Source organism: Psittacula echo (assembly GCF_963264785.1).
Source record: "Psittacula echo genome assembly, chromosome: 2".
NCBI lineage: Eukaryota > Metazoa > Chordata > Aves > Psittaciformes > Psittacidae > Psittacula > Psittacula echo.
This window is the reverse complement of record NC_137737.1, coordinates 33,152,702-33,176,950: the sequence shown is the minus strand read 5'-3', so window position 1 is coordinate 33,176,950 and position 24,249 is coordinate 33,152,702. Positions and strand designations below refer to the sequence as shown.

The 24,249-nt window shown below is 40.0% G+C and overlaps 3 protein-coding genes across 8 annotated transcripts in view; 2 read left to right on the top strand and 1 right to left on the bottom strand.

Moving 5' to 3' along the window:
- Positions 1-134: 134 nt before the first annotated feature.
- MIOS (meiosis regulator for oocyte development) lies at positions 135-13,990 on the top strand. Of its 3 annotated transcripts, none has more exons than XM_080609761.1 (11): positions 135-281; positions 1,203-2,569; positions 2,770-2,868; positions 3,753-4,010; positions 5,217-5,386; positions 7,079-7,144; positions 7,782-7,940; positions 8,693-8,845; positions 10,258-10,462; positions 11,551-11,680; positions 11,930-13,990. In XM_080609761.1, the coding sequence occupies exons 2-11, from the start codon at positions 1,273-1,275 to the stop codon at positions 12,024-12,026; spliced, it is 2,634 nt and encodes an 877-aa protein (XP_080465887.1). In that variant the 5' UTR covers positions 135-281; positions 1,203-1,272; the 3' UTR covers positions 12,027-13,990. The 3 variants fall into 3 exon arrangements, with proteins under 3 accessions (XP_080465887.1, XP_080465886.1, XP_080465888.1); XM_080609760.1 differs by having other exon boundaries at positions 135-515; XM_080609762.1 differs by lacking the exon at positions 8,693-8,845 and having other exon boundaries at positions 135-515.
- Positions 13,991-16,597: 2,607 nt separating this feature from the next.
- Positions 16,598-20,218, bottom strand: RPA3 (replication protein A3). The gene is made up of 4 exons (XM_080609770.1): positions 20,091-20,218; positions 19,666-19,740; positions 17,910-18,018; positions 16,598-17,021 (listed from the first exon to the last, which is right to left on the bottom strand). The coding sequence occupies exons 1-4, from the start codon at positions 20,187-20,189 to the stop codon at positions 16,939-16,941; spliced, it is 366 nt and encodes a 121-aa protein (XP_080465896.1). The 5' UTR covers positions 20,190-20,218; the 3' UTR covers positions 16,598-16,938.
- UMAD1 (UBAP1-MVB12-associated (UMA) domain containing 1) overlaps positions 20,204-24,249 on the top strand; it is an 83,269-nt gene continuing 79,223 nt past the window's right edge. The window contains exons 1-2 of one of the 4 annotated variants that reach the window (XM_080609764.1): positions 20,205-20,330; positions 20,565-20,700. The gene's annotated coding sequence lies outside the window, so the exon portion shown is untranslated. Of the gene's footprint in view, positions 20,331-20,564; positions 20,707-24,249 lie in introns of those variants that run through there. The other 3 variants (XM_080609765.1, XM_080609766.1, XM_080609763.1) reach the window with 3 other exon arrangements.

Sequence of the window (24,249 nt, the reverse complement as noted above, 5' to 3'; positions counted from 1 at the left end):
GCCCGCGGGCCAATGAAACGCAGCGCGGTTCGAGGGCGGAAGTGAGCGCGACTCCACCCAGCGCAAGGCGCATAGCGTGCCATGGTACCTCCTCTGCCGGAAGTCACGTGCTTTTCCCTTCCCTGTGCGCCGGAAGTGTCGCTGTTTTCCACGCACCGTAGGGGGAAGCTGTCGTGCGTCTTCAGTGCTTCCTCCTCGGGCGCCTGTGCCGGCTGTCGGCGGGTCGCCGGCTCCTTACCCTGGCTGCAGCGGTAGCGGTGTTGGAGGGCCCCGCGGGCTGGGTGAGCACAGCCGCGCGCGGAAGGGAGAGTGGGTGCGTTCCTGTCGCCAGCGCCGTGTCCCCGCAGGCCTCGGCAGCCGCCCCTGAGCAGAAAGCGGCGGGCAGGGTGGGCTGCGGCCCTGTCACCCCCTCCGGGCACGGCGGAGCCGGGCCGGGGCGTGAGCATCAGGAGGCCCAGAAGGAGTAAATTCGCTCCGTTTTCATGCTTCCCAATCGTGTGTGTGCCTCTCTCCAGGTACAGAAGGTGTTTATAGGGTGTGTGAGGTGGTTTTGTGTGTAAGTATGTGTGGTGGTTCTGGGCACGAACTTGCTGAAAGTGTAAATGCTCTTTAACAGCAGTGCCCATTTATGAATGCTGTTAGGCCAAACGTGAATGAAGAGAAGGTAATGCTGGGGCAGAAGGCGGATTTGGAGCAGTAAAATAAGATAGAGGGAAAAGTTGTATTTCTTTAGGAATCATTAAAGAGGGCAAGCCTTTCCAGGCTGTGGAGCAGACTTCAGACAAACAGGCAGACTCTAATTTTTGTCTATTAGTGCACTTCGACAGAGAGATTTTCTCTGCATGTTTTAGGGAGTGTCCCTTTACCAGCAGCACACCCATGTATTATGCCACATCACATCTCAGCTAATCCTGTCTTGATTAATATGCATGTTGAGTTTGTAAACACAGGAAATCCTGCTGTCAGGTTTGTAGGTGGCTCTCTTGGCTCTGTCTCTGTAGGAATACACCAGCAAAAACAGTGAGCTGTGGGGAAAGTGATGTAATGCAGAGAATGCGTCAGGTTTTGGCCTGGAATTTGTACGTGTTAAACCCCTGGGCTAAATGTCATTCAGAACCATACTTTTGTTTGTTTAAAGATGATCTCAGATTACAAAGGAATGTGGGTTCTGATAACATTCATACAACTTATTCTCTCAACAGTTTCCATATGCATGGATATCACCTGATTCTTCTTACGAGAGCTTAAATTGTGTGTAAACCTACCCTAAACATGAGTGGCTCCAAACCTGATATTCTGTGGGCCCCGCACCATGTTGACAGATTTGTTGTGTGCGATTCGGAATTGAGCCTTTATCACATTGACTCTGCTGTAAGTTCAGAACTCAAGGCGGGGTCCTTGCGGTTATCGGAAGAAACAACAGCTACGCTATTGTCCATAAATTCAGATACACCGTACATGAAATGTGTGGCTTGGTATCCAAAGTATGACCCTGAATGCCTCCTTGCTGTTGGACAGGCCAATGGTCGAGTAGTTCTTACTAGCTTAGGTCAAGACCACAACTCAAAATGTAAAGATTTAATAGGCAAAGAATTTGTTCCCAAACACGCGCGGCAATGCAACACTCTTGCGTGGAACCCACTGGATAGTAATTGGCTTGCTGCTGGGTTAGATAAACATCGGGCTGACTTCTCAGTGCTGATCTGGGATATCAGTAGCAAATATGCCTCAGAGACTGCAGTTGCTACAGAGAAAGTAAGACTTTCATCAGGAGATGCAGAAGCAGGACTGGTAGTAACAAAGCCATTATATGAATTAGGTCAGAATGATGCTTGCCTCTCTCTGTGTTGGCTTCCACGGGATCAGAAGCTGCTTTTAGCTGGAATGCATCGAAATCTGGCTATTTTTGATCTGAGGAACACAAGCCAAAAAATATTTGTAAACACTAAGGCTGTCCAGGGAGTGACTGTTGATCCCTATTTCCACGATCGCGTAGCTTCCTTCTATGAAGGTCAGGTTGCCATATGGGATTTAAGAAAGTTTGAAAAACCTGTTTTGACCTTGACAGAGCAGCCAAAACCCTTAACAAAAGTTGCGTGGTGTCCAACAAGAACAGGACTGCTAGCTACTTTAACAAGGGATAGTAATATTATTAGACTGTATGACATGCAGCATACTCCCACCCCTATTGGAGATGAAACTGAGCCAACAATAATTGAAAGAAGTGTCCAACCATGTGAAAACTACATTGCTTCATTTGCCTGGCATCCCACAAGTCAAAATCGAATGGTAGTAGTGACTCCCAACAGGACTATGTCTGACTTCACAGTTTTTGAAAGAATTTCTCTTGCATGGAGTCCAGTGACCTCCTTAATGTGGGCTTGTGGACGACATTTATATGAGTGTACAGAAGAAGGAAAGGCTAGTTCCTTGGAAAAAGACATAGCAACCAAAATGCGGCTCAGAGCTCTGTCAAGGTATGGTCTTGATACTGAACAAGTTTGGAGAAATCACCTCCTAGCTGGAAATGAAGATCCTCAGCTGAAATCACTTTGGTACACTCTGCATTATATCCTTTATTTTATATCCTGAAGAAGTAATATACCTTTATATGTAAACCACTTCTATGAAATTCTTGAAAATCTTTAAATATAATGCAACATCCTGTAAATACTTTGCATGTGTTAATATAATGTGACTTTGAATTAAAAAAGAAAACAGTTTTTCAAACACTTGGGAAAAAATTAAGCTTCCTATACATGAAAATACTTATGAAGCAGTACACTGAAGATATGGATCAAAAACTTACAGGAAACAAAGGCCCCTTAGTTTATGCTGGCATTAAATCAATTGTGAAGTCATCTTTGGGTAAGAATATTCCAACTTTGATAAGTTCTGTTGTAATATGCTGACGGAATGATGCGCTCATGGGTTTGCCTTTAAAAATTGTTGAAAGAGGCTATTTAAAAATACAGAAAGTATTTCTGTTTGTGTTTTAATACATGTAAGTTAACAGTTTATGTTACAGTAATTTTGAGAATTTTCAGTGTTCTTGGAAAGTCAGTAACAATGAAAACAAAGTATCCTTGGAGGTAAATCTTCAACTGAACTATTTTGCATGTGGTTTTTGACTGTGGCACTGAAAATTCTTGCTCCCCACTTAACTGTTACATTTTTTTGAAGTTCTACACAGAGGTATAGTTCTTCACTGTAGTCACTGTGTAGGACATTTGTATAACTATGTTTAAATAAGCTGTCTAGACATCTCATGCCTCTCATGCTCAGAGAAGTTTTTATTAGGATAATCTAATATTTGAATCTTTCCTTCTTTATTTGTTACGTCTCTTATTAATATTATGCTCCTTGGAGCAAAAAAGTAACCCTTGAGTGGTGGGAAGGCTTCTAGCACATTGGCGCTTGCTAAGAAAAGAACTGGTAGAACAGGTGCTTGGCTGTATTATGTATTTTCAAATTGGACGTACTGACAACTCCTGTCGACTGTAACAGGAACTTCTAAAATCTTATGAGGTAGAAGATGGAAAAGTCTTATTGGGGGATATGTGACAAGTTACGATGCATGATTTTTGCATATCAAAATAATTTTGTGTATGCTGCTCCTTACCGTGGAGTTTTTGGTAATGTTAAAGTTCTAAAATATGATACTCAGCTTTATGATGGAAATCTACGTGTTGTGTTGTCATTGCAATTTAAATTGTGATTTAAGCATAATTTAATTTATTTCCCATTTCTAGGAACAACAGAGAACCTCAGGCACAGCAGGAGTGGATCTGATAGACAGGCAGATATTATTCAGTATCTGAGTGAGGAGAGATCCTTGGCTTTGCAGCTTTGTGGGTGGATAAAGAAGGGAACAGACTTAGATGTGGAACCTTTTCTAAATTCATTGGAACAGGAAGGAGACTGGGAGCGAGCTGCTGCTGTAGCACTTTTCAACTTGGACATACGGCGAGCAATACAAATTCTAAATAAAGGGGCTTCCTCAGGAAAAGGTGTGAATCATGTTTAGTATCTTTTATTTTGGTATTGTATCACCTTAGTAGATTTTTTTTTTTTTCTGAAAACAGAGTTATATAGTATGAAAATATGCCTGTTGTCTTACAGGTACTTGAAGTAGTTGTATTGGAGCCTGAGAATCTGGCAAATCCTGATATTTCACTCCTCAGACTATCATAAGCCTTACTGTTTAGTTAAAATAGATTGTATGTTTCAATTTCCTACTGATACATACCACAGAAAGTGTTACACTCAGAAGTAGTGGAATTCTTTTGTTTTAATGGAGTTGCATCTTGGCTAGATGTCATGTATATCTGCTTCTGTTGGGCTGTATGCCGCTTTCTGCTGGTACAACAGCTGTGGAGTAATTGAAATGTAATACTCAGACTCTGCAGAAAACATTTGATTTTGAGTAATAATTTGGTAAGAGTTGCCATGTATGACAGAAAAGTTAAGACAATGGAGCCAGGAGGTGGAGGTATTTTTGTTCTGTTTTCTTGCCAGTATTCCTCCTACAACTCTAATTTGTATCTTTGTTCTCATTAAATTTAAGACTCTCTTGCCACTAAAGTGGGTAGGTGAGAAATGAAGGGAGCTGTTAAGGTTCTTTTTTTAATATTGCCCCTTTTTGGTGGGGGCAGTGTGTGGTTTTCATGGGGAAAGTTCAGAGTAGAGACATGCTGCCTTTTAATTCAAAAAACAAAATTAAACTTTATGGCAGAATTAATATCTAGATGAAATAGATTGGATGTTTTTAGGAAACTTGTTAACTTTAAGCTGCTGTATGCAATTGTCATCCTTCAGCTAGGTCAGTTAAGTGATGGCTACATACACAATCCTATCTTTTCACTTCTTGTGAATATGAATTATGATAAAGGCAATCTTATCATAGTGATATCATTTAGCAGTTCAAAACTATTTAAAAATATTTCAACAACCGGAGTGTTGTTGCTTAAAATGTAACTCTGGCTGTCATGCATGTGGGCTTGTGTCTTCTAGAGCTGTTACCTTACCTGAAGAGAGGCATTTAAAGCAGACACTAATAAATTATAGTGTATGCATGTTTTATTTTAGTTAGTTCTACTACAGTTTGTCTTGCATCCTGACAGAATGTTCTGTTTCAAACTGAGGCTTTCAATTACAGTTTTAATTGGATTTTTTTAACTTGAATATTGTTTCACTGTTTGTTTTTAATTAATCAGGTGATTTGAACCTTAATGTTGTGGCAATGGCTCTATCGGGCTACACGGATGAGAAGAACTCACTTTGGAGAGAAATGTGCAGTACTCTTAGACTGCAATTGAACAATCCCTACTTGTGTGCTATGTTTGCTTTCCTTACAAGTGAGTCTGGTTCCTATGATGGTGTTTTGGTGAGTAAATTTCTGTTTGTTAAAAATGCTTTAAGTAATAGGTGCTTTTATATGTGTGTGTCTATATGTGTGCACACATATATGTAGGGGAAGTGCTTTATATTCAATGAATTAATTGGAATGTATTGATTTCTCCTGATACTGTTGGGTAACATTTTTTTCTGCTAAACAGACATATTAGTGAATAAAACATGCATAAACAGTGAAAACACTCAATATAGCTTACACATTTTTTTAGAGGATTTTTTTTTTTTTTTAGCGTGGAGTTATTGAACTACTAGAAATAGGTTATCAAAATAATTTAAGCAGGGGAAAAAGGGGAAGGGAGGTTAATAGTGGAAATGCACAAAACAGTAAGTGCAGGGGGTTTTGCAGGACGTCATTAGCTGTATATGCATTGGATTGTATTTTTTCTTGTGAAACTATTCTGTTAACTGTTTCAACACAGTGAAATTATTTTAAGTAAACATCTTCTGAACTTGGTATAAAATTGCCATGAGAAGAAAAAAATAAATCTTTAATTATGAGATACTCTGAGCCTTTGGAGGAGTAATATACTCGATCCTTGGTTAAATAACAACAGAAATACTGGATTCTATAGGAATTATTTAGCTCAAGGGAGGATTCCTGTAATGCAACAGCATAATTGGCCTAAACCCGCTGAAAAGAAAGTTTTCATGAGATACGATGCTTTTAGGGTATTTAAAAAGAAAGAAATGGAAAAAAGTTTAAGAAACCCAAAGGAGAGAAACTTGAGGTTTTTCTCTTCAAGAGAGAATGTTCCTGTTCTCTGAATTTTACGTAATAATTTTATAGTTGTTTTTTATTTATGAATTGGAAACTGACAGATCACAAGGTGGGTTGTTCGGTTTTGCTTTTTTTTCTTGTTTTGTTTTAATTTTTACTTCAGTGAGACCTATTGAAGTTCATATAAAAAAGATTTTGCCAAGCGCATCTGCTTGTTTTGGCAGTGTCAATCACAATTTCTATTCTGAGAACATCAGGAGGGAAAATACGGGCACAGCACAGTACTGGAATTTTATCTAGTCAAGGATTTATTTATTCTTTTTCCCTTCAGTGTCACTTCTAGTAAAAGGATAAAAACCCAGAAAGTAAATGTTACTGCATTTCTGCACCTTGAGTGTCAATATTCTTGTGAGAAATCCATGTTCTGGCTGTTTGGAATTAGTTTTTAGTTGTTTGGGTTTGTTTTTTTTTGGTTTTTTTCTTTTTTTTTCGTTTAGTAACTTTTAGTCATGATTTTTAGAAAAGAATTGATGTTTAGGCTAGTTATTTTGTAAATACGGTAAATGAAGGTTTGTTTGTTTTCCTTCCCCATGTGACTTGGTGACACTTAGCTATATGTGCTAGAAGCTCTAAGTCCAGCTCTACATGACCTGCAAAGTTTCTTTTTTTCAGTTTCATTAACCTCGTAGGATGTTTTATACCAGGTTTTCCTGCCATTTGAGCAGATTATTCTTGTAGCTAGTCTTGCTCTGATACCTGTATCTGAGTATCAGTGATTAATCTCAGACTTAATGTTTGCTTTCTTCAGATGTGCCATTTTCTTTGTACATAATTAATTTCATAGTATTAGCTATACAATAGTGCAGATGATCTGACTTTTACAAACAATGTATTGACAAAGTGGCAACTCGTATGTGATGGTAGTATTTGTGTTTCTCTCCAAAGTACGAAAATAACGTAGCTGTACGAGACAGAGTGGCATTTGCTTGCAAGTTCCTCAATGATGCTCAGGTAAGTTTGTGGTTGCACATTTAAGCAAACTGTAAGGCTGGGCTTTATTTAGGGGTGGAACAAACTCTGGGGTGGAGGGGTGAACAATGGAAGCAGTAAGTCATGAGTGATTTATCTCATTGCAGTAGGATATAATCTGGTCTTCATTTTGTACCTTCAGCATGATTTTTTGTTATTGTTTTTCTTGTTTGTTTGGGGGTTTTATTAGTATTCATGGCATGCTAATTTGCTAAATGCTGTTGCATTACCTTTATGTCTGTTTTTCTTGAGTATTTGTACTTACTCAGTATTTTTTTCCAGATGCTTATATTCAAATTAAGGCTTGGCTTTACAGCAGGAATGTTTTCTTTTAAATTCACTAAAGTATTTAAATATGTAACCTACCTCTTTGCTCTTCCTATCAGGAGGCTTAAAAGTTTGTTGATAAATACTTGAATTCTTGCAATACAATAGATATAGCCATATAACCTTTTCTGTGTATCGTCCAGCAAGCAACATATTCTGTTAGCAGCTGATACTCTTAAATCTATTCAAATCACGAAAGTTTTGTCATATGCCAATGTATGACAAAAGTTAGGAAAGGAGTTAGGAAAGGCTGAAGAGATTGCAAAAGTTAAGTAAATTTTCTGTTTTATAGCTGAACAGGTTTATTGAAAAGCTGACGAATGAAATGAAAGATGCTGGGAATTTGGAGGGAATACTGTTAACAGGGCTGACAAAAGATGGAGTTGACTTGATGGAAAGTTACGTTGACAGAACGGGAGATGTCCAGACAGCAAGCTATTGCATGCTACAGGTTAGTGTTTCACTCATATCTTTGTAGAGGAGAACTGAATATAGTTTCTGTAGCAGAATAATATTGCCTCTTATGAACGAAAAAGTATTTTCTATAATCAATTGGAACAATATATATCATGCATGTTTTGTGGAATCATCTGAAACAACCAGTGTTGACTATGAATATGTATCTTCACTCTCCCTGGTTGAGATAGCTTGAGAAGATAGTAGGGGAAAGAGGCAAAAAGAAAAAGTAGCCCTTTTCACTAGCTGAACTGGGAATACCCATTCCCCTGCTTTTTGCTGGTGTATTTTCAGAGAAGTTCATTATTTTTTTTCTGCTTCCAGGATTTTGACAAGAGAAGTGAGGTGAGGTTTTTTCTTTGTCTATAGGCATTGGGTTTGGTTTTTTTGTGACGGACTTGTCTTGGTCTGTACAGTTGCAGCTATTGCCAACACCGTGTTTAACTGCATATGTAATCATAACAATGATTTAGACTGGGTTATGTGACAGAATTTTGTAGTACTTCATCTGACAGACACAAGTTTTTATGGAGGACCTGGCAGCACAAGTACTTTTAAGCAGCAGCAGACTGGAGAAAAAAATCATCAAGCTTACGTTACAGTTTAACAGAAAATTAATCTTTTTCTAAACAAACTACACTATTATTTCTCATATCTTATAGTGTGCTTTGTAAAGCCTTTTTCAGAAATAAGTAATACGTGTTGTGGATCTTCAGCATGTCTGACATTTTTCCCTGCTTGCTTTAGGGTTCTCCATCAGAAGTACTTAAGGATGAGAGGGTTCAGTACTGGATTGAGAACTACAGGAATCTTTTAGATGCTTGGAGATTTTGGCATAAACGTGCAGAATTTGATATCCATAGGAGTAAGCTGGATCCCAGTTCAAAACCTTTAGCCCAGGTAAATATAATTCTTGTATGACGTATGACCAGTCCAGAAAGGAAGGTGGCCTGGTACTTCTGTAGAAGAAAGTTGCTGGCTGCACATTGGCTTTCATGAGGATTCTTGTGCAGAAGAAAGATTGCAACTAAAGCTGCCCTAAAAATGTAGCTGAACTGTGGGTTGCTTTTTTTGTTGTGGTGGTTTGGGGTTTTTTTATTTTCCCTCCAGATTTTTGTCTTTTTTTTTTTTTTTTTTTTTCTTTTTTTTTTTTAGCACTTGATAACTGTTTTGACAGCGTGCAGAATTATAGTAAAAAAATCCACATTTCTTCATCTCTAATCTAGGAAATCACTTTCCTGCCTTTTTTTTTTTTTTTTTTTTCTTGTCTGTAGATCTTTTCCTTTCAAGTACCAGGCTGTCTTTTAGAAACCGAATCTTTTCAACACTGCTTTTCTGAGAAAACTGTTTGTTTTTTTTTTCCTCCCATGATGAAAAAAAAATGTCAGAGATTATTTATCCAGGTGAATTCAGCCACAGGGTGAGGATGATGTTGAAACCAGGGAATTGAACCAAGAACTAGTCAGATTGGCCCTGTTTTAATTGAGGTGGACCTCAAAGCTATTTTGAAGCTCTTGAACCCTAAACTGAAAGTTAACAGCAACTTTCATTATCAGTTCTGAACATGAGCTAAACCAAAAACTAACGCCCTGTCCAAATGCTATCTACTTAACATCTGGTGGCATTGTTAGCCAACTTGTTCTTACCACAGCACTTTCTGCTCTGTTATGTCTGCTACATATGTGAACTACAAGCCTGAGGGCCCAACAGTTTCTGAGGAAGGCTATTCTTGAATTAATGTATCCATCACAGCTGTTTAAGGAGAGTTGCTTCCATGCTGCTCCAAGCGGGAGGTAGTTTACTGCTCTTTCCTTATATGATCAACATAAACAGCCCCTAAAGAGTTTAAAACATGCTCCTTGGTATTAAGTCAGAACTTGTGGCATAAGGTACAAAGAGAAAGATTATTAGGAAATTTCTCATGTTTGAGTCTGGTCATAGAGTGGGTTACCTGACTATAAGAAAGGAGAGACCAGATTTGATTATACAGTAATTAGAGTAAACTTAGTTTTTTTCATGACTGGAGATAACAGCTTTTTATTATCTTAAATAATACCTTCGCAAGTTGTCATAATTCTGCATGTTTTCATGTGCTTTTGAGGTAAGTGATCATCATTAAGGCCTACTTCTCAGGACTGTGTAGCACATCTATAAGTCAAGATGGTAGAAACTCCTTCACAAGTCACCTTGGCTTTCCAGGCCACTGTCTAGAATATCTGGTAAATAAGTGTTTACTAGCTTGAAAAATTCACTCATAGGTGTAGCAAAAACATAACCAAACAAAAAAAAAAATTGTTTTTTGTTCTCTTTAGGTGTTTGTGAGTTGCAATTTCTGTGGAAAATCAATCTCTTACAGCTGTTCAGCTATTCCTCATCAGGGACGAGGTTTCAGCCAATATGGAGTTAGTGGTTCACCAACAAAGTCAAAAGTTACAAGCTGTCCTGGTTGCCGTAAACCACTTCCTCGCTGTGCACTTTGCTTGATAAATATGGGAACACCAGTTTCCAGCTGTCCAGGTATGACCTAGTGCACTTTAGTTAATAAGCTGGAGTACTTGTTAGAGGCCTAACTGGCAGTTCCCATTGGGGGTGATCTTCTGTTGCACCTTTTTCTTTCCATCTGTACTCATTCTGTAAATACTTATTTAAGGGAGGAAGACCATAATTGAAAACGTGTTTATATCCCGTCTGATTTTTATGCTGAAACCTATGTCTCAGCTCTTTGGTGTCAGACAGTATGCACAGTTACTGGGTTCTGATAGTTTTCCCAGTGACAGTGTCAGTGAAATTCCATGGTTAGACAGAAGAAAAGATGCAAGTATTGTTGTGGTCAGTATTGTGAGCTTCAAAACTGTAAGAAATGGGAAGTGTGTTTTCTTGAGATGATTTGTAGGGATACTACAGAAATTATTACAGAATGTAAATGAGTTGACTTTTAGCTGGAAGAGAGGATAAATTTAATGTGGAATTCTCTCTGTCACTAAGTATGAAGGAATGTATGGATCATGCTGTCGCAACTAAGAAATATTACGACTAGAAAGAATCTTTTGGTTCTAAATGTCTTGGCTTCAGCATTATACAAGATCTAAATGGAACTGATTTTGTTCATATTTTTAGGTCAGTCTTGTTACAGAGCCATGAAATTCTGTGCAGTTTTCATCTATTTATATATCTCTTCTTGCTCTTTCACTGATCTGTTATGACTTCTATATTATCATTCTTCCAACTCATAACTGGGATTTTGTTGATTTGTCTAAAGCAAACATTTCATGTGCAGTGGAACAGGCCCATAATTCAGTGGAACATAATCACTGAAACATAAATCATTGTTGAAAGAGATTCTGTCTGTAAAATTTGCTTAATAGGCAAGTTTAGCATGCCTGTAAGATGTGAAGCAACAGCTCAGCAGTGTAATTCTTTCTTTGGCATTCCAACAGTTCTTTACTAACTTCTCTTTTACTGACTTCTCTGGCTCTTCTCAGGCCACTTCTTCACATAATGTTGCTAATTTCAAATTTATTCTAATAGTGTTACAGGGACTGAAATATAAATGAAGCATAATGATTTACGAGCATGTTTGGGGGGGTGGGTTTGCTTCTGCACAGGAGGATCCAAGTCAGATGAAAAGGTAGATCTCAGCAAAGACAAGAAATTAGCCCAGTTCAACAACTGGTTTACTTGGTGTCACAACTGTAGGCATGGTGGACATGCTGGGCACATGCTTAGCTGGTTCAGGTAAGCTGATGTTAAAATCTTTCTTCCTTCACATGTCTATGCTGCACTGAGCAGGAGATGCCTCCTTTGCTGTATCTATTATTATCATGTTTTGTTGGTTTAGAACATATGCAAAACTTCGTTATGATGCTGGGTTTTTCTGAGCTACAATTAAGTATGTGCCCCTGCACGTACAAATTGTAATAGATTACAAAATTACTGTTAGTTTTATTTCACCCATTTTTTCTTTTTTCTACTATTGCTATCCAGGGACCATACCGAGTGCCCAGTTTCTGCCTGCTCTTGTAAGTGTATGCAGCTGGATACAACAGGGAATCTCATTCCAGCAGAGACTGTCCAGGCATAAATAAATATTGCTTGAAAACGTGAGGTTTTCTTGTGGATCTCCATCATAGCCCAAGCATATATTTTTATGACAAAGTTCACTTACTGACTCTGAAAAAATAAATTGCTATCGGGTTAGTAAAATGCTGTGTGTATGACTGTGCTTGGTAGAGGCAGGTATTGGTGAAATGAGCTTCTGGGTGTGGTATGTGGTCCTTTTTCAGAGGATTGAAGCAGTTCAGCTCAAAAGCACTCCTGGAATTGTGGACTCTTTGGATTTCCTGAAATCCGAAGAACTTTTAATACAAAGGCTTTCAGTGTAGTGCTGGTCGGCCCTTGTATTTGTTTTCCAGACAAACCAATGTTTATATGCTGTGAAAGTGGACCTTCAAAATAAACACCTCAGAAGTATTCTTCACAAGATGCAAAGTGACTCTTCATTGTTTGATCACACTTTCTTGTATGCAAATGAGTTTCCTTGAAAGTGCATTCAAAGTGCCACTGTTAATTGTATTTTGAAGACTTATTCTAAAGAAAAATCAATTTCTTTCTGCTCCCACATTTTGTTAATAGTAAAGCAGCATGTTTGCAGTTCAAGGTCTTAATTTACCTACATACCTAGCTGATGTGAATTTTAATGCTGAAGAATTGGGGGTTTGTCTCCGAGTGACGTCTATTGCAGAGAAGAGTTCCCTGAAAAGCCATGTATCTGTTTCGGTGCAGAGTGCAGGTGAACCATGGGGAGGCTTCATGTGATTAATTTTTAATGTAGTACTGTGAAGATCTGAAATCTCAAGGATTTGTAAATCTGGAGACTTGTAAATATTAAAGTTTTAAACTACACGCTGAATTTTGCCTTCAAATGTATTTGAGGGCTTTTTGAATAGTCAGCATTTCCCTGTACTTCTGAAATACGCTGGGACGTGTGAAATGAACCTATATAAATCCTGCTTCTGGTCACTAGCGGACACCAGTCTGCTCCATAAAGGCTGCACAATTGTAGGTCATTGAACCAAAGTAGTTCTAGATGTTACCAGCTGGAATTAGGGTTATTTATTAACTAGAGAGAGATCCAGTGCTATTTTGCTAATGCTGTTCTGGGAGCTGATTGCTATTGTTGTCCTTAATTTTATAGGCAACAAAATTCACACAAATTAGGGAAAAAAAACCTGTTTTAAGGTATGTGATAATAACATCAGTTTACTTGGTGTGTGTTTATTTACTGGTAGAAACAGTATATGAGTTACTTAACACTTGCGTACTATGAAATACTAAATGGAATGCTAGCAATAAACTGGTACTGTATTGCCAGGACTGTGAAAATGGCTGTTTTAAAAGAGAATATATTGTAATATACCACTAGTTCAAAGTGCTCTAGTGTAGTTGCAACATGATAGAATGTAGAAGTGTTTTCTGCAGATGTACACAATTCCATTCAGGGCTTTGGGTTGTGTCTTATGGTTTAGCGCTAATGTTGTAATACGTCTTCTACATTTATTCTGATCTAAAATTCTTGCCTAATTGGCAAAGATCTTTTTTAAACTAAAATCTGAGAGGTACTTGATATTTGTAGGCATGGGAGAGCAGTTACTTTTTTTTTTTTTTTTCTTGGTGGGAGTATTTATTTCCTTTTCCAGTATATTTGCACACTTCATGTTGCTGTTGAAGAGCTCTTCAAAATGTTCTCCATTTATAAATGTAACCTGGGGTTTACTGTATCGTACCCTATTTATATAAATACAGGCAATAAAACTTCTGCTTTATGGAAATGAGGATTTGTAAGTGTCAAGGATATGTTTTTATTCCTCTGTAGTAACAACATGTAGTAAATTTTCCTGGTATTTCCATGTCCAGGTGAACACAACTATTAACTTACATTGTCTCATTTTTTTAATGAAAAGAAAAACTCATTTGTAATGTTTTCAACTTGACTATACCTGTTCATGTCAAATTCTATCATTTCATTAAACTAGGTGCTTGCTTTGATATTCAGCATGTCTTTGAAAGGTTTTGTATTATGAATGTGTCCATATGTCAGTACAGTATAACTACCAGTCTTGGCTGTTGTAATTGGTAATCGGGCTCTCAGACAAGTAATTCCACTATTTACAAAGTAAGAGGTGTATATTTTTTAATGATCATTTTTCTTTTCTGGTTTTGCTTTTACATTAAAACAGCTGTGATTTTGGGAGTGATCTGTTGTCTTCTAACAAAAATGGTAGCTCCAGACATTTTATTCGCTGCAGTTACTTTTACATTTACTGTTTTCTGATACCTGCATAAATCTCAGTTAACTAGGTGAAAGTGGCCTTGCCTGCCAACTTGGTTTGACACTATGGTTCATGCTGGTTACATTTCTGTATTTTGATTTCATTATATGCTCCGGCCTTGCCTCTCTTCCCTTATTAAGCACAAGCACTTCCTCATTGTATGTACAGGATTCTTGCGATGTGAGTACAACTTGAGTTGTACATGTATCTGTGCCTGAGCAAGGACAGTGGAGCAGTCCTGATGATGGTGACCAGGGTCAGCTAGGAGTTTAGTGATTGCCAGGCAAGTATGCAGTGACATCCCAGATTAGGCTTCTCCAAGCAGCCCTAGAGTTTCCTGCATGATGCACTGCTGCATTCTGGTGCCCTCCCCTGGGCATCTGCACTAGGCAGGGGATTTCTGTCCTCTGGCAGACACCCATTCTGTATCACATTTGTGTTTTCTAGTTATGTTTCCTTACATTAGGATCCTGCCAACTCTCCCAGATGTTACAGGAGAAGGTAATGTGGCAGTGTTCCCCATGCCAAGGTTAGGAAGGCTGCTCCAAACCTTCCCTTGGGAAGTGCAGGGGAAAAAAAGCCAGGTCCCTAATATCAGTCACAAGTGTGGTGGGAGCTGCAGGCTCACTGCTGTGCTACAAACGACAGGAACTTTTCCCAGTCAGCCCTGTTACATCATTCATATACTCTCCTCTCCCAGATTCCCATCCTTTACCACACCCACATCCTCCCAAAGCAACTGCTGGCTCCTATTCACACCTTCTATTACTGGATCTTCTGCTGTTCTGTTTTTGGTGACATGCCTCTTTTGTGTTTGTGATAGAATTGCTCTGGTGACTCCCCTTTGGTCAGTAACATGTGAAGCCACTATTTCCCATTTTATTACCTACCATGTCTGGCAGTTTCTCACACCTTCACCTTGTTAGTGCCATCCTAACAGACAGCAGGCTCCATGGCTATTCCTTTCCCTTGGATACATGGAATGACTGGCAATTTCCCACACCTGATAAGTGCATATGTGACCTGAACATTATTTTAACATCAAGAATATTTCACAGTTCTTGCATTGCTGTCTTACTGGTACAGCCATATAGCCAGGGTAGGCTGTTTATTCACACCCTTGACAGGCTATCGAGAAGCAGATAAATGAGGGGCATGTAGTGGAAACTTGGAGTTGTACACTGCTTGCCTAGCCACGTATCATTGTTGCATGACTGTGTAAGCAAAAGTCTTTGACCAACAAAGAGAAACTAGAGCATTTTCCACTTGGATGCATTAAAACTTTTACACACAGGCCCACACCTCCAAGTGGTCTCTGTGTGGGGGTAAAGTGCTGTAGCCATCTAGCGGTAGACTGGTTTATCAGGCCTGGATGGTCTTTGCTTAGTAACTGCATGTAACATTTTACAGAATATATGTACAAGCACAAATACCAGTTTTCTAAAGTAGAATCATACAAAAGACTTCTAAATGCTAGGAAAACATGCACACAGTTACTAAAAATGACATTTTTTCCTACTGAGCACTAAAATACAGTGGTAATAGTGCTACAGGACAGAGCATGGCTTCACGCCACGCTGACCTCATGTTCTCTTGCTGTACAAGATGGACTCAGGTTTCATAGAACTGTAGAATCAACTAGGTTGGAAAAGATGTTTCCTTCCCAGTGGCAGTAACTTTGTCATTGTCTGTCTTCTGAGTAAAGGGTGGGGCGGGGGGGAGGAATCATCTGTTATCTTGACCGTCCACCCAGTTTGTAGTAACTTTAATAAGTAATTGTTGAAACATAAGTTCCTTGACTGAAAACACAGATGTCTATAAATAAGCACAAAGCCAGCCATCTGTGTAAGGCACTAACTCTAGCTATTGAACCTGAAACCTGTTTGTAGAAAAGGCTTAGTTAAAATACATTGAAATACTTCATTAATTCACAGAGAATATTTCCAAAGTTAGATTTTCCTTTGACTGTGTTACCGCAAGAGGTGTAAGAATTCTGCTATATGCTGTAAATAGCCTGGATAGTAACAAAATTGAGACCTGTTTGGAAGTTTACATGGTTAAAGTTATCACTTAGACTCCCACCAAAAACAAAGGTTGTGATGGGAAGTCAACTGCGCTTGAAATCCCCAAGCCTACCTAGACATCTTCCAAGTGTTCAATATCAGAGCAAGAGTAAGTGCCGTATACTCCACTTTCTTAAAATTACCTGTGTCAGCTAAAACAAGGATCACCACGTATCACTGAAAAAGTCCACTTTTTTATTGGAGACCATTTTCAAGATGCAAAATACCCCTTGTGTTCAACAGATTTATACCAAAGCAAATGAGATTAAAAAAAATCTTTATATTAAACCCCCATCAAATGTCCTCAGTACAAGTTTCCTCTAAAAAGGTAACCTTTACCAACAACAACACAAAGATGGTTACAAAACTTCAGTTTCTAGCAAGATCAATCCTGCAAGAGAACACCCCTCAAGGATGCAAAAGAGTTAAATATATACACACAGTGAGAGAGCCACAGAAGTGTTCTCCTTGCTGAACAAATACCTTTGCAAAGAAATCATTCCTCAGTGGCAATACATGGCACATGTATTAGCATCTTTTCAGTGTATTGATGGGAAATAAATGCAACTGTTACCATGCTGTCAATGTATGCGAAGAAAAATCAAGTGTTCCTCCCAGTACCGAATGGGTAATATTCAGGGAATTCATGAATAATTTTTAGTGCTTCATCATATAGTTCCAGATCTGAAAAAAGGCAAAGAAAATTGGTATGATGCTTAAGTTAAATTCCCCACAAGCAAATGACAGCATTAAAGCCCTGCTTATTTCAAAACACTATAGCTAAGTGTTCCCAGAGCCCCTCATCCTCCCCAGTTTTCTCCAAAGCAGCAACCCTCCCATTGCTTGCATTTTGGAAGGTTAGTTTTAGGCCTGCGAGCTGTACAATCACACAAGGTCCCAGTGCAAGGCAAGAACCATGTGGTCAGGAGTGGGAGAATGATCAGATTTATCTAGGGCTGGCTCCAACTTCAAGTTGACAGTAAAATGGTATATTTTGTACAGGATTTTTCCCACTACACTCAACTTTTCCACATTTTACTGCATATCTGGCAGCTTGAAAGACCTTGTCCATAAGCAAAGATAATCAAGGTTTCCCTTTTTACTTACAGAATCATAGAATAATGTGGGTTAGAAGGGACCTTGAAGCTTATCAAGTTCCAACCCCCCTGCCATGGGCAGGGACACCTCTCACTAGATTTGGTTGCTCAAAGCCTCATCCAGCCTGGCCTTGACCATTGCCAGGGATGGGGCATGCACAACTTCTCTGGGCAATCTGTTCGAGTGTCTCACCACTCTCATAATAAAGAATTTCTTCCTAATGTCTAATCTAAATGTACCCTCTTTCAGTTTAAAGCCATTCCCCCTTGTTCCATCATTACATGCCCTTGTAAAAAGTCCCTCTTCAGCTTTCTTGTAGGCTCCCTTTAGGTACTAGAAGGCTGCTATCAGGTCTCCCTGGAGCCTTCTCTTCTCCAGGCTGAACAAGCTCAACTCTCTCAGCCTGTCTTAATTCCTTATTGAAGAACTCAATTTGAACTCAAAATGAATGTCGTAATATATATTCTTACTTACCAAATGGACTTTTATCTTCTCTGAACTGGACATATGACATGCACATGATGGTTGCTTGATTTGTTACTCTTCCAACGACTTCAATAACTCCTGAGATCTCTTCATCTAGCTAGAAAACACCAAATATAAAATTAGTATTACTAAATTCGCTGCTGCCTCTAGTTCACAGCACTTAAGCTAGGAACTATCCACAACTGATTGTTCATGATAGATTCTGTTCCCTATCAAACAGTACAGGAATACTGAACAGCCCTGTCCCTCTCCCAAAAAAACCCAAAAAAGCCTTGAGCCACTTACAGATTTAGCTTTTGTAACAGGCAATTCAGTACTGACACACACACACACACAAAGATACAAAGAAGCATCAGAAGGAAGATAACAGTTTATAAGCATATAGAAGTGTCAATTAATCACTGAAGAGAGACTGAAGAAGACAGCAGAATACAGATTTTAATGCCCTGCATTTAAACCTGACAAAATTATAGAACTCTGTAAGATGTAAGGAGGTATCATACACTGCAGAGAGCAGTTCCAGTATTCCAGATTCAGGAGGTATAATGGGAAATTATTTCTGAAGTAATCTGTCAGTGAGTGTTCAGGATACAAAGATATTGATAATACAAGCTTTTGGTTGAACAAGGAAAACAAAATTAAAGAAAAAACCCCAACAAAACAGCTTAAACTTTAACCTTGTTCCAAAAGCATATAGCTTAAAGATGCTTTCTTTCTTTTCTAGGATTCTAATTTTAAGAGTGTGGTACTATTTCAGTAATGTTCTTCCAATATCTAACTCATACTGTTAGTTTTCTAGCAAATCTCCTGGTACCCAGCAATAGATTCCCTCTCCTCCCCACAATTTTATATTTCTCTGTTGAAAGGAGGAACGACACATACATACAAAGACATCTATTAAAGGGAAAAAGAAGTGAGAAAGCTTCTTGAATGTCAGAGTGTACCATGTGCAATTACTCCACATGGGAATGGCAAGATTTCTCAGCCTTTAACAACTTATTCAGAGAAAATGATGTAAAGACCACACGCATGCTCAGTTAAAGCATTTGCCATCACAATGAGATGAATCCCTTAATTACAACATTTGCTACAGGAACAAAAAATACATAAAGACAATAACAGGGTGTTATTCCTCTAGTAAGTGGTACGTGGTAACAAAGGAAATAATATTTTTCTGCAGTAATTGCTAGCATATCTTATACCCACTGCATTAGGAATGCCTCAAGCTAACTATGAAGTTTACTGGAATGCTATGGCAAGTGTTATACAAGCACATAGAAATGTCAACTCAAAATACTCATGAGAATACCATATTCTTGGGGTTTCTTGATTATCTTTACAAAATCTGTTAGGCATATAAAGGCAATAAGAAAAAGGGAGGAAAAAGCAAAGTTAAAATAAACCTAATACATGTAGTGGTATATACAACACTGTAAACAATGAATACAGTAAGACAAATTAGCAGACAGGGATGTGTCTGACAAGGAATGAGTTCTCGCTCTCAACATCAGCTGAAAATTGGTGAAGACCAAGGCGGTTCCTGACATGAATACTGCATGGAAGCTGGAAGATGTAAGAAGAAGAGGCAATGAAACAGGTGGAAAAGGCACAAATAAAAGATTATTTCTTTTTACTGACTAAAAACTCAATGCATGTTAAGGCATGCACAAGTTTCAGAAGGGACAGCACCTCCGGGATCCACAAGAGGCAAAATAAAGTATTTCCACAGCATTCCTTAACTTACAGGGTCGCTCAGCTCCACGGTCGTGTGTTTTCCGTTTCCATCCGACAGCACCAAGAGCTTCCCGGTAGGGTGAATCTAGAAGAGACACGAGGCCTGTGCTCCCAGAGGGCGGCGGGCTGCCGGCTGCCAGCGTTACCGGTTCAGCCGCCTCAACCGTACTGGCGCGGTGGGCCTCTTCCAGGAAGATCAGACCGTTACAGCCGCCTCCCGCCCTACTCCCGGGACCTTCCCGCAGCCGCGGCCTCCCTCAGGACAGGGGCCGCTGCACCAGGCATGGCGACACAGTCCCCTCACAAGGCCCCAGGCCGAAGTGCATCCCGGGGCAAGGCCTTACCCAGGGCAACAAGGCAGCCACGTCACACCCCCACAACCCCTCCCTTCACCCCGACCCAAGGGCAGCAGTGACCGCCAAGCAGACCCCGGACCTTCTCGACGCGGCCCACGAAGCAGACGGGCTGGCCGATGAATTGCGCCAGGTGGCTGGTGGCGATGCGGTGCCGCGGCAACTCGTGGACGTCCCCCATGGCCACACAGCTTCCCGCCCTCCGCGGAAGGAAGTGGCGTCGTTACCCTGGTAGCGCCAGGATTTTGGGAAGGGGGAGGAGGGGGATAGCGGCACGACTTCCCTTTCGCCCGACGCGACCCGGAAGAGGTGGTGGAGGTTGGTGAGTGGCGGCGGTATCGGGTGGCGGGGCTGTGGGTGATGGCGGGGTGGGTGTCGCTGCTGTTTAACGGCCGACCTCTTCCAGCCCTGTCATTTAATCCTTTTCGCTTAAATTACCTCACGTTTTCCCTCTCTTAACGGCCGTCTTCCCTTTAGATACTGGATCCCCTCAGGTCACCGCTGCCAAAACCAGGCCTTCCCGGCCCCGGTTTCTTAACCCCCGTTTGTTTTACAGGCTGTAGCTGACGCTCGAAACGTTGTGTGCTACGGGTGTGATACGCATGTGTTTCCACAGACACGAGTATAAACTGGGAGACTGGCCGGGGAGCAGCTCTGCAGGAAGGGATCTGAAGGTGCTGGTTGACAGCAGGGTCAGTGTGAGTCAGCAGTGTGCCTTAGTAGCCAAAGGGAGTGGGTACATCAAACACAGAATAATCAGCTGTTCAAAAAAGAATTTTATCCCACTGTATTCAGCACTAGTGTGGCCTCACACTGTTCTGTGTGCAGGTCTGGGTCCCACAGTTTAAGAAGGATGTGAAGGTACTTGACTGCGTCCAACAGAGGGCAACAAAGCTGGAGACAGGGCTGGAAGGCATGTCCTGTGAGAAGCGGCTGACGGCACCGCGTTTGTGTAGTTCGGAGAAAAGGAGGCAGAGAGTTGACGTTGCTCTCTACAGCTTCCTGAAAAGGGGAAGTGGAGAGGGGAGTGTCAATCTCCATGGTATCCACTGGCAAGATGTGTGGGAATGGTTCAAAGCTGCACTAGGCAGGGTTTAGACTGGACATTAGGAAGCATTTCTTTACTGAGAGAGTGATCAAACACTGGAACAGGCTTTGTAGAGAGGTGATCAATGCCCTCAGCCTGTCAGTGCTTAAGATGCATTAGGATAGTGCCCTTAATAACATGCTTTAACTTTTGGTCAGCCTTGAAATGATCAGACAGTTGAGGTAGATGATTATTGTAGGTCCCTTCCAACTGAACTGTTAATTTAATTTCATTTCACCATTGAAAAGCTTATGCTTGATCCCCATGATATAGGGACTGATGAACATAAGACAGAGCTAGCATCTGGATGTGGCACTCTCACCACGTCTTGCCTTTTTCCATGTGTTTTTCCCGACTGTCCCTTGGTGGAGAGTTTCCTCCCAATTGCCCTTGTGGCAAAGGCAGCTGATGATATCCTGGGCTATATTAGACATAGTGTTGCCAGCAGGTCGGGGGATGTGATTCTTCCCCTCTACCCACCTCTGGTGAGGCCACATTTGGAGTGCTGGGTCTAGGTTCTGGGTCCAAGATTAGACATGGACATCCTAGAGCGAGTTCAGTGAAGGGCCACAGTGGTTAAGGGATTGGAGGATCTTACATATGAGGAAAGGCTGAGGGAGGTGGGACTGTTTAGCCTAGAGAACAGAAGGCTCAGGGGGATCTTATAAACACATATAAATACCAGAAGGGAGGGTGGAAAGGAAACAGACCCAGGCTCTTTTCAGTGGTGCCCAGTGACAGAACCAGAGGCAATGGCTGAAACACAGGTTTCCTCTGAACATCAGGAAACACCCTTTTTGTCTGTGAGAGTGACCAAGCACTGGCACAGGTTGCCCAGGGAGGTTGTGAAGTCTCCATCCTTGGAGATATTCAAAAGCTGTCTGGACATGGACATAGGCAGCCAGCTCTAGGTGGCCCTGCTTAAGCAGGAGGTTGGACAAGATGACCTCCAGAGATGTCCCTTCCAACTTCAGCCATTCTATGGTTCTGTGATTTCCTTTCTGTTTCCAGGACTGGTGTTCCAGGAAATAATTGAGAAAATCTAACTCTGCTCTGGCTTAAAAGGGCGATGCCAACACTGTCTATGTGCTGTCTGTCTCTTGTAAGCATCCATGGGTTAGTTCAGCTTGCTAACGGGCACAAAGTGGTTTTTGTTAATTGTGTGGGTTAGTGATGTGATGGCTCAGCAAGCTGAATCAGGTTGCAAAGGAAGCAAGCTACCACCCAAAGCTGTGCAGAATCAGCATGTGGCCAGGAAGGGGAGTGCTGTGAGGTTATATCTTCACTAGGGTGGAGCTGGTTGTTATCTCCTCAGTGTCACTATGCCATTCACCTTTTAAGTAGTTTATTTGCAAGAGAATATCCTCATCTCCTTAGCATATCTTCAGAGATTCTAAAGGAGAGATCTCATGAGTGCAACAGTTGGAGCAAGATTCAGCAGGTTGCTGCAAAGTAGCTCTTTTAGGACTATTTGTCTTCCATGTTTGAAGGGTCAGCTGTTAGAAAAACATCTTGAAGTTCTTATATGTATGTGTCTGTATCGTACTTAGCAGCTGTTGAAGGTTTGCAGTTAAAAAGAGCTGTATGCAGGGAAAGAAGCGGGTTTCAACCTATTGAATATTGTATCTAATAAACACCTTGCTTTCTATTTTAGCATTTTCTATCTTCTTCAGGGTTTTGAAAGTTGACATTGATTTGAGTACTGTTATTTTACTCCTGGCTTTGCCTCTGTCACCAGTGCTTTTATGGTCTGACTTGAGTGTGGTTGTGTTTTGGGATTGTTTTGTTTTGTTTTTTTTTGCGATTCAGCATCTTTGAGTGGTTTTATACTGTAGTAATTTGGGTTGCATAGTTCTTGGTATTTCTGCTTCTCTTAAATTTTATGAAAACTTTAAAAATAAATACATTTTATGTAAGTAAAAAAGTCTTTGTTAGTGTTTTGTTATATGTGTATACATCTCTTGTATTTGTGTTTCTCATCGTACTTACTTTCCTTCTGTTTTTAAGAAGCACAAACTAAAGGAATATCACAAATGATAATGCCAGTTAAAAGAAATTATATGTTTTGGTTTTTTTTTTACTTCTTCACATAGTAACTTACACTAGGGCAAAAGCTTTTAAACTGTTATTTTGGTGTCACAGAGAAATTGTTTTGACACACATGTTCTTGGCTCTTAAATTGATTGTTTTCATGTCATATGCAGAGCTATACAAGGCTGTAAATGTCTTGCGCTATTTATGGTTGATACTTTATTGATGAACCACAGGAGATGCTAATATGGAAGAGAATTGCTCTGATAGTCTGTTTTCTCCTTCCATAGATTATATAGCTTAAACTGCTAGATGTGAAATTATTCTGGTCCTTTCTTTAAGGTCAGTTTTGTATCTTGTTTTGATCACATTTCATCATTTATGTAATTCCTGGCACTGCAATTCTGCTTTGCTGTATTCCTGAGCATCACCTCTTTATCTTGTCTGCATCTTTGTTGTTTTTAACATTAAATTACCTTTCTCTTACTGTCACTTGTGAACATGCAGGAAAAAGCCAAAAAGTAATGTTAAATATGCTAGGATCCTCATTGTATAGCAAATCTTTATTGGATGTAACGTATTGGTTTGGCTCAAAGGTCACTCATACTTCTTGTCAAAGGAGACTAACAAAATGCATGGGGAATAAATTAACTGCTTTGTGCAGTTCTGTAACTCATCTTTGTCCAATCTCACTTATGTTCTTGAGCCTCACAGAAAGACAAAATATTTTTTGCAGCCTCACAAAATTGCTGTAGTTCACAGTTTATTACTTGCTAATGTCAGAAGCGGTGCCAAAAGCATTTTCCTTACCTATCAGCGATTGAGACTGGAGAAAGAAAAAATTATGTTCACTTTTTGGTGAGGGGGAAACATGAGGAGAAGGGAATTGCATATTCCTACCAAGGGAGATTTTTATCTTTAGGCTGTGAATTCAATTTCAGGTCTCCTATAGAAATAAAATTAATCCCATCTGGCAGAGAAAAGTGCTGTGCTATATAGGAGAAATTACCACAGGAACGTGGTACTATCTCTGAATGGTGGGTGTATTTTCTGTGATTTTGTGCTGACAGCTTTAAATAAACCCCCATAACTAAGTGCTTTTTTCTCCAGTTTGTGTGACTGT

Excerpts from the sequence above, each read along its gene's own strand:
- RPA3 (XM_080609770.1), bottom strand. The coding sequence starts at position 20,189 with ATGGGGGACGTCCACGAGTTGCCGCGGCACCGCATCGCCACCAGCCAC. Across the intron at positions 19,741-20,090 it reads TCGTGGGCCGCGTCGAGAAG|ATTCACCCTACCGGGAAGCT; the intron begins GTCCGGGGTCTG and ends TGTCTCTTCTAG. Across the intron at positions 17,022-17,909 it reads AGAAGATAAAAGTCCATTTG|ATCTGGAACTATATGATGAA; the intron begins GTAAGTAAGAAT and ends GCCTTTTTTCAG.
- MIOS (XM_080609761.1), top strand. The coding sequence starts at position 1,273 with ATGAGTGGCTCCAAACCTGATATTCTGTGGGCCCCGCACCATGTTGAC. Across the intron at positions 7,145-7,781 it reads AGTTCCTCAATGATGCTCAG|CTGAACAGGTTTATTGAAAA; the intron begins GTAAGTTTGTGG and ends TCTGTTTTATAG. Across the intron at positions 7,941-8,692 it reads CAAGCTATTGCATGCTACAG|GGTTCTCCATCAGAAGTACT; the intron begins GTTAGTGTTTCA and ends TGCTTGCTTTAG.